A 9,471-nucleotide genomic window follows, 5' to 3' on the forward strand; every position below is an offset into this window, starting at 1 on the left:
CTTTATCTCTAATATGTCTAAGTACCGGGTGCAGTTGTTACAAAGTATCTTCTCTACATTTTTCTTTCTTACTTTTAACACTTGTTTCTCAAGATGCCCTGTAACAGTCAATGGCAGAGCCTTCCAGGATGACCTGGCCGACTGAGGATGGGGGTTTCCGCCTCTGGGGGTCATTTGGGAATTGTTCAAGACTCTCCATGGGATGTCTAGGAAAGAACCACAAGCAGGGAAAAACTCCATTTCCCAAAACCCTGTGGGATGAGGAGGTGCTCTGCTCTTTGTACGGATGGGGTGCCAGCCACTGCAGTGGGACTTATGGGGGACTTGGCTACCTGAATACCTGCTGAAAGGGGACCCATAGCGAGGTACACCCCACCCAGGACCTTTCTGGAGCTCCTTGATGAGATCTTTGTGACCAGGGTGACTGAGGAGGCAGTGAGATGAGGTATCTTGTAGGACTTCCTACTTACCACCAAGGAAGAGCTGGTCAGGGCTCTAAAAGTCAGGAATGAGAAGGTCGAGTTGAGGCTCCTGAGAGAAGCGAAGGCAGCAAAGAGCAGGATTTCAGGAGAGCAGGCTCTGGCCTGCTGAGGGACCTGCTTGGAAGAATCCAATGGGATACAGCCCTGCAGAGCAGAGGGGTACGGAGACCTGTTTGATGGTCAAAGATTTCCTCTTCAACATCAAGAATGGTCCACCTGGACGTGCAGAAAGTCACACAAAGCTGGCAGGAGACTGGCATGGCTGAGAAAGGAGCTCCTGCCTCAAACCAAGCGTGAAAGGAAGCACAGGGAAGGTGGAAGCTGTCTGCCCTCCAGCCTCAATGGTTCTGTGATTCTGTGCTGGAGGGAGACATTTGTGTGTGTGTGTGCGTGGGGGAACTGGGGGTATGAGGGGATCCTGGGGCCAGCTCCTGGTAAGAGGGTGGATCTAAGACCAGCTCCTGGAGGGATCCGTATTGTCTGAGTGTCTATATAGGTATACATTTCCACTAACATAGCCTAACCCACGAACAGCCCAGTCCTCATTTACCTTTTCTCCCCAAGTCCCAGGTTCACTGGCTTTGTACCCTCCTTCGGTGTTTCAGAGACAGTTGCCATGGTAATTCCTACATGGGTCAGCAACTAAACTCATATGTCCTTTTACTGTCTGTAGTGCCCTGCAACACCTCATGCTGTCATCTTGTGAGAGACATCCCCATCAGGGTGAGCCATCTGCACCCAAACATGAAGAGCTGACCAAATGGAGCTTGAGCCCAGGGGGACCTTGGGAAACTCTGGGATTTGACCGACAGAAACGCCTGGAAGTTTTGCAAGAAGGAGTGGCAGTCCTGCCCTGGGGGAAAGAATAACCCCATACAGCAGTGCCAGCTGGGACCTGATGTGCTGAGCAGAGACCCTGAGGAGAAGGGCCTGGGCACCATGAGGGACGCCCAGCGAGTCGGTGGCTCATGCTCACTATGACCAAGGCCAGCTGTAGATGGGGCTGCATTAGGAGGAGCGTGGCCACCCAGACAACTTGAGTTACATCCCCGTCTACTCAGCACTGGTGTGTCCCAACACACCCATGCATGTCCCAGTGTGCAGCTCCCCATTTTGGAGAAGAGGTGTAGAACTGGAGAGTATGCAGAGGACGTCTGCCAAGATGGAGTTAAGGGCCTAGTGCACGTGTGCTTTGTGGACAGGCTGAGGGACCCGGGCTTCTTTGGCCTGGTGGCGGGGAGGCTACGGCTGCTCAGGGAATAGCCTGAAACTGGTACAAGAGGGCACCCAGGGGGAGTCTGAACCAGCCCATGGCCTTGTCTGTCAAGGAACAGCCAGGGAGGATGGGGAGATGTCAGGAAGGGTGGGGAGATATTGGGGTGAAATTGAAAAGCGGATTGGGTGTCAACAGTCTTCAAAGGAAGAGGCGCAGGGGTGGGGCACGACAGGGCAGCCTGTGCTGTAGATGGCTGAAGACAGTGGACAGGCTGAAAGCTGCCAACAGAGATGACCTCTTCGTCACCATGACTATGGGTATTGTCTCAGCAACCAAGGTCTACCAGAAGACACCTTAACCTTATTCAGGATGACCTCATTACCTCCTTGCCCCAACCAGAAGGGTCATGCCATAGTCTTGCACTTGGCATTGCACATCCCCACATCACACTGCCCCAGGAAAAGCCCTGAGCAATGTGTGAGGACAGGATCTCCTTACGCAGAGACTTGTTTTCAGGGCTTGTCCATTTGGCTTAATGTAACACATCATTATTTACTCATCATCAGAGTCACCTTCACATCGCCTTTACCTACCTGTCATCACTCCCTCCAGTTTTCTGCGTTAACAAGCCCCTGGGGAGGCTTTGTTGGTAACGATCCTCAGTGGGACCCATTAACACTCCGAGAAACTCTGGAGTTTACATCTGACTTTGCCTTCTTGAGAGGTTTCTTCAACTTCTTCTCAGTGTCTGAGGTTCATGGACTCAGCCCCAAACCCACCAGAGGGGTCATTAAAATGTCTTGGGCTGGTCCTCTGCTGCTGAGCTGGGCCAGGCTCCTGGGATGGAGGGAGCTCATGGCAAGTGGGTAGTGTTGCAGAGAGACAGCTCTGCCCACGAGCAGCTCCTCTGCAAAGCACGGCAGGGCAACGGCAGTGCCCACGGGCACTGAGAAGAGACAAGCAAGGCAGAGAGAGGTTAAAGGCAACTGGGAGTGGGAGGACTCTGAGAGCTCACTGGGGGAGAAATCTTCACAGCCCTTGACACGGTAAGTCTCTGGCTGCACAGCAATGCAGCTGCAGTTCCTGCAGGGAACTCCTAAAGCTGTCATAGCCCAAAACCTGTGGGATGTCGGTTCAGTGTAGAGGAGGAGGACATGCTCCAGAGCAGGGATTCTCTGCTGCACCATCAGAGGGACAGGGCATGACAGCTGCCTTCTCCCAGGGAGGGCTGCAGGGGTGTGAGTGCGGGTGTGCATCCAGGGGTGCCCAGGGCTGTCCTTCCAAGCAGGGTCCCTGCACCCCGGGGCACTGTGTGCTGGAGCAGGGACTCTTCCACCTGCCAGGGTCAGCACTCAGCCTGCCCGGGGAGCTCCCCACAGCACTGTGGGGATAAGCTGTGGGTGGAAGGAGAGACCCACGTCAGGGCAGGGCAGGGTCCTTCTGCTGTCGAGAGGGTGCTGCGTGGGTCAGGTTTGCTCACAGCTCCAGATCACCTCAACCCATTTCCCAGGGCACTTTTCCAGAAGCACCTCAAGGCAGGGGCTACCTGGGAGTGAAGGTGCTTTCCAGGGTCTTTGCTTTCAGTTTCCTGCTGTGCTGGTGGTGGTGAAAATGGTGTAAGGTTTGCCCCAGAGTAGGAGACTTGTACAGCATTACAGTGCTTCATCTACAGCTCTTCAAAGAACCTTGTGTAAGCCCCTTCACCCACCTCAGCCTGCAGAATGCTCAAACATCACCTTTGCGTCCTCTTCAGTATAGATCTGACCTGCACTGTAGGACCTGCCATCACGGAGATGCCCTGGGCAGTGCCCTGCTGCCAGGAGGTGTCTGCAGGGCAGAGCTGAGCACACAGCGGGTGGGATGGGGTCTGTGAGCGCTGGCAGGGAGGAGAGGTGGGGACAGTTTCCAGCAGGGACAGCTGCTGCAGGCAGATGCCTTCCCCAGAGCAATCCCTTGGTCCCCTCTCCTGCCCAGTAGAGCCTCTGCCATCAAGGGAGTGGGATCTCAGGCTGAGTCGCCTGCTTAGCATCCTGACCCTTGAGGAGGAGAAACTTCCAAGTGCCATCTTGGTGTCGCTGTCCTCCCTTAGCAGGAGCATTGGGGCATTTCTCCACCTTCCCCTCCTGCCCGTGCTGCCCTTGCTCTTCCCTTCAGACTCTCTGGGGACAAGGGGGATTCATGGGCAGCTCACACCCCGACACTGCAGGTACTGCCATGCAGCTGTGTCCATGGGAGCAAAGCCTTTCAGCCCACCCTAACCTGTGGGTCTCTGGACAATGCAGTGTGGAAGGCTTGGGAGCGAGCTGGCTCTGCTCATGTCACTACAGTTTTAGGACATGCAGGAGTTTCCTTGAGGTTCTTGTGCAGCAATATGTGGTGAAGTGGATTATGGATGAGGTGAACAGTGACTTTCAGAGGCTGTAATTCCTTTTCCCAGGTCTCCCCTGCTGTGGAGCAGGGATAACTCCTTGGGAGCCCACAGGCAGAGCTCCTCTCCTCACGGCACCCTTGGCCAGCATAAACCAGAGCTCCAGGCAGCGAAAGGCAAGAAGTTATTGAAAAAAAGGAGTGAGTCACTGTGCTTTTTAAGGGGTTGGATTTTGAAGGGCACAAATGGGAAGAGATTTCCTCAGCGCTGTCCTAACTTGTGAGTGTGCTTTCCTCCTTTGGCAGTAAACAAAGGGATCAGATGTCCAACAGCAGCTCCATGACCGAGTTCCTCCTCCTGGCATTCGCAGACACACGGGAGCTGCAACTCTTGCACTTCTGGCTCTTCCTGGGCATCTACCTGGCTGCCCTCATGGGCAACGGCCTCATCATTACCGCCGTAGCCTGCGACCACCACCTCCACACCCCCATGTACTTCTTCCTCCTCAACCTCTCCCTCCTTGACCTGGGCTGCATCTCCACCACTCTCCCTAAAGCCATGGCCAATTCCCTGTGGGACAGGAGGACCATCTCCTACTCAGGATGTGCTGCCCAGGTCTTTCTGTTTCTGTTTTTGATATCATCAGAATATTATCTTCTCACTGTCATGGCCTACGACCGCTACGTTGCCATCTGCAAACCCCTGCACTACGGGACCCTCCTGGGCAGCAGAGCTTGTGTCCACATGGCAGCAGCTGCCTGGGGCAGTGGGTTTCTCTGTGCTCTGCTGCACACGGCCAATACATTTTCAATACCCCTCTGCCAAGGCAATGCCCTGGACCAGTTCTTCTGTGAAGTCCCCCAGATCCTCAAGATCTCCTGCTCAGACTCAGACTACCTCAGGGAAGTTGGGCTTCTCATGTTCAATGCCTCTTTTAGTTTTGCATGTTTTGTTTTCATTGTGCTCTCCTATGTGCAGATCTTCAGGGCTGTGCTGAGGATCCCCTCTGAGCAGGGACGGCACAAAGGCTTTTCCACGTGCCTCCCTCACCTCGTTGTGGTCTCTCTGTTTATCAGCACTGCCATGGTTGCCTACGTGAAGCCCCCCTCCATCTCCTTCTCATTCCTGAATCTCGTGGTGTCATTTCTGTACTCGGTGGTGCCTCCAGCAGTGAACCCCCTCATCTACAGCATGAGGAACCAGGAGCTCAAGGATGCCCTGAGGAAACTATTGCAGTATACTCTCTTTCGGCATCCGTGACGTAGCTGTCTTTCTCCTGTGACTGCCACCATAGTCAGTGAAAATAGCAGGATGATCTCTTTTTCATAAGCTTTTTCCTTCCTTGCTTCCTTCCTTCCTTCCTTTCGTTCTTTCCTTCTTTGTTAGATGTGTGGTAATATTATACCTTATCTCATTTCTTAGGCATTTCAGTGTTCTTTTCTTGCCCAAAGACCTGATACACATGAGAAGCCAGACTCCCTCTGTAATTTAAAAAAAAGAAAGGCGCCAGCATAAAATCAAGTTTCTCAGCTCCCTTTTCTGATAAATTTTCTGGAGCTGAGGGCGAAGCTCCTCTGACTCTGCAGTCCCAGAATGGTCTTTAGCAAGATGAAGGGCAAGGGCTGTAACACTGGAGCATCATTCATGATACCCTGTTGTACTGGCTTTGGATGGGATGGAGTTAAATTTCTTATGGAGCTATGTTTTGGATTTGTGATTAAAGCCACGTCGATAACACACCGATGCTTTAGTTACTGCTGAGCAGGGCTTACAAAGCATCACGGCCTTTTCTGCTTCTCGGGCTGCCCCGCCAGTAAATAGGCACTGTGCGTACCCCAACCGACCAAAGGGTTAGTCCATACCACATGACGTCACACTCAGCAATTCCAGCTGGGGGAAGGAGAAGGAAATGGGGGATACTCAGATTTATAGCGTTTGTCTTCTTTGGAGCCCTGCTTTTCTGGAGATGGCTGAACACCTGCCTGGCAATGGGAAGTAGTGAAGGAATTCCTTGTTTTGCTTTGCTTGCCTGCGCAGCTTTTGCTCTACCTAGTAAACTGTCTTTACCTCAACCCATGAGCTTTCTCACTTTTACTCTTCTGATTCTCTCCCCCATACCACCTGTGGGGAGTGAGCAAGTGTCTGTGTGGTGCTTAGTTGCCAGCTGGGCTTAAACCACGACAGACTCCAAGACCATTTTATTCTCCAGGCTGAACGAGCTGAACAAATGGACACTTCCATTGGAGAAAATCATCTTGCTGGAAATTACCTCCTCTGGAAGGGGTTCTCTGTGCTGTTGGCTATAGCGTGGTGTAAGGCTACCCTGGTCCGACTCAGTCATCCATTTCTCAGACAAACAGCATAGTGACATGACAAGGTCCTTTTTTACCTTCCCATGCACTCTTCTCAACCATGAGATTTCTCTCCATGCTCTTCCTGAGTGCGAATGCAAGTGAATAAACCATGAATAGTCTTTTTTTTCTGCAAACGAAAAATGTTTGTCTGTGCATGATACACCCTTGTATTTCTAATACTTGAGCTATCCAACATTTCAGCCAGGAGATTTTATTCTGCTTCCACAGATTTACAGCACAAATAACCCCTTCTAGCAGAGAGTATCTCCAAGAGCATGGTTTTCTCCAATGGAAATGTCCATTTGTTTCAGAAAAGTACAGAGGGATGAGTCTAAGAAATCTGACTTTTAAAGACGTCCTCCAGTGGCTACAAAGGAAACAGAAATTACTCCATTACATCTATACATTGCAGATGTTCAAACCAAATCCTACCCAACATTTTACTAATCACAGTCATTCTGTCGTCTTTGAACTTTGAACTTACTTGCTTCATCATGCTAGCTCTGTGCTACCACTCTGCCAAGGCAATGCCCCGGAGCAGTTCTTTGGTGAAATCCCCCAGATCCTCAGGCTTTCCTGCTCAGACACATACCTCAGGGAAATTGGGTTTCTTGTGGTTAGTGCTTTTCCATTTTTGGGGTGTTTTGTTTTCATCATTGTCTCCTATGTGCAGATCTTCAGGGTGGTGCTGAGGATGTCCTCTGAGCAGGGACGGCACAAAGTCTTTTCCACCTGCCTCCCTCCTGGGCTCGTCGTCTCCATGTTTCTTAGCACTGACATGTTTGCCTACCTGAAGCCCCCCTCCATCTCCTCCCCACTTCTCAATCTGGTTGTGTCATTTCTGTACTCAGTGGTGCCTCCAGCAGTGAACCCCCTCATCTACAGCATGAGGAACCAGGAGCTCAAGGACGGTATTAGGAAACTGATTCCATGGAGTCCTATTTAGCAGCAAGAAACACCATCGTTCCCAAGGGGAAACTGGAGCTGCCTGGAGATCCCCCAGGCTCTCCGGGGGCAGAGGGTGCCCAAGGTGGGCAGTGAATGGAGCCCCACAAAGGGAGAGAGCAGCCAAGGTGGAGTCACCAAAGGTGAAGTGCTGACTTGGTGTGTCCACAGGGAAACAAGGACTCTGCAATGCCAGAAGGGACAGCGTGGACCCGGCAGCATGGGGAAGGGAGGCTGGAGAGTCATTAATGTCACCCTCATTCAGTGGAGGCCCACTCATCTCTGGTGTTGATGCAGAGGAAGGCTGTGGGTCACTTCGAATTGCTCTGTCAGGGCTTGAGACACTTGTACATGTCTTGGACGGCCCCGGCACCTCAAATGCCACCAGGTCTTTTGTGTGAGTAACTACCTGCCACCCTCCATCCCCACTGATTTGAGAAGGAGCTCAGGCCAGGACCTCACAGGCAGGAGCTTCTCTTGTGCACATCTGCACTGCAGGAAGAGGGTGGGTCTGTGGGGTGCATGGGGGAGCTGAACACCCATCCAGTCCGAGGGTTTCCAACCAGGCCTTGGATACCTGCACTGGCTCAGCGGGGTCACTGCTCTACAGAAGGGGAAATGGACCTCTTGCTGTCCCTGCCTAGGGACAGAAAGAGGGGTTAACAGAGGGGGACATCTCCATCTCTTTTAGACACTTGTTCTCTGTCAAATCATGCTCTTGGAATTCGATGCCCTCCACTCTTTGGAGAGAGAATTCAAGGACGCAGTGAGAAAAACGATTTCGTAGCCATGTATCATCTCTCATAACTTGCCCAGCCCTATGCAGTCATGACATTGCACATGGTATCTAAGGGCAGGTCTGCAATCTGCTTGGTTTTCCTTGTGGTTATGGTCTCTGTCATGCTTATGTTCCTACAGAAATGTTTGGATCCATCCCAGCTCTGCTAGTGGCTAAACCTCCTGTGTCTGGCCTTGAAGCATTTGGTAAATGTTTACAACATTATCACAGCTGGCTCCCCAATATTGTCTCTTTAAAAAGAGTCATCTCACTGCAGAGACCTTCAGTGCAGGTCCTGAAGACCAGGCTAGAAGTCAAAACATCACGAAAGGACACTGTAATTCAACTGCACCCTGAAAGATCCTCTGGCTTTCGTCTGGTTCCCCACTGACCTGGAGGATGAGCTCAGCACCCCAGTGTGCTCTGTTGGGGACCCAGGTCTGGATCCAGGGCTCAGGTGTCAGTGCCGAGTGCAAAGAGAGTTGGAGAGTTGTCCCATGGTTGCCTGCCTTGGGCTGCCACACATGCTATAGGCTGATGGCCAACACTCCTTCTTTCTGGAGGTGCATGGGGAGAGCTCAGGGGATGTGAAGGGACAGCGTGTGCCCAGGGGTGAGTAGGAAGCTTCACAAAATGAGAGACCACCCAAGGCGTAGTCATAAAAAAGGGAAAACACTAAATCCAAGTGTGCAAAGGTAATTGAGGACTCTGCAATCCCAGGGGAGGCCACAGGGACCCAGCAGGCACAGGGAGGGATGCTGGAGAGTGAATCATGCACCTTCAGTAAAGAAACTTTGGCCTGGATCTGGTGTAGCACCCAAACACCTCTCATGCTTGTGGATTAAAAAAGAAAGAGAAATCCATTTCTGCACATGCAAGTCCAGGGCTGGCTGCTCTATGGCTGGGGCAGCAGGAGCTGATGGAGGAGTCCCAGGATCACGGCTTTTGTGCTGCCCTAGGGAGCAAGGCTGGCAGCGGGAATGGAGGGAAGGCAAAGGTTGTCTTGTTTTGGATTTTCCAGGATACAAGGAGCCTGTGTACATTGGCCTCCATTTCCTCATGCTATTGTTGGCCTCCTGTCTTGGGTCTGATGGGAGGGCTGACACCCACCTCCCTGATGCCCCTCCTCCCCATCTTCCTGGGACTGCTGTTCCCTTCAAAGGGCCTTGGGCTTTGGTGGGAGATCGCAGAGCTCTGTAGCTCCCTGTGGTGGGTACTGGGGAGAGGTGGGAGTGGGGCTGACCTTGTCTGAAAAATGGAGCTGAGCATCGACCTCTTCAGTGTGACCGGGCAGTGTGTGGGCTAAAAGCATTGCGCTCACAGTGCAG

The 9,471-nt window shown here is 52.3% G+C and overlaps 1 protein-coding gene across 1 annotated transcript; it reads left to right on the forward strand.

Annotated features, from left to right (window-relative positions):
* Nucleotides 1-4,381: 4,381 nt before the first annotated feature.
* On the forward strand, nt 4,382-5,326 carry LOC132320201 (olfactory receptor 14A16-like). The gene has a single exon (XM_059832472.1). The coding sequence runs from the start codon at nt 4,388-4,390 to the stop codon at nt 5,324-5,326; it is 939 nt and encodes a 312-aa protein (XP_059688455.1). The 5' UTR covers nt 4,382-4,387.
* The last annotated feature ends 4,145 nt before the right edge of the window (nt 5,327-9,471 follow it).

Source organism: Gavia stellata, chromosome 34 (genome assembly GCF_030936135.1).
Source record: "Gavia stellata isolate bGavSte3 chromosome 34, bGavSte3.hap2, whole genome shotgun sequence".
Classification (NCBI taxonomy): domain Eukaryota; kingdom Metazoa; phylum Chordata; class Aves; order Gaviiformes; family Gaviidae; genus Gavia; species Gavia stellata.

What these genes read in the sequence shown, in the direction of transcription:
- LOC132320201 (XM_059832472.1), top strand. Translation starts at nt 4,388, where the DNA reads ATGTCCAACAGCAGCTCCATGACCGAGTTCCTCCTCCTGGCATTCGCA.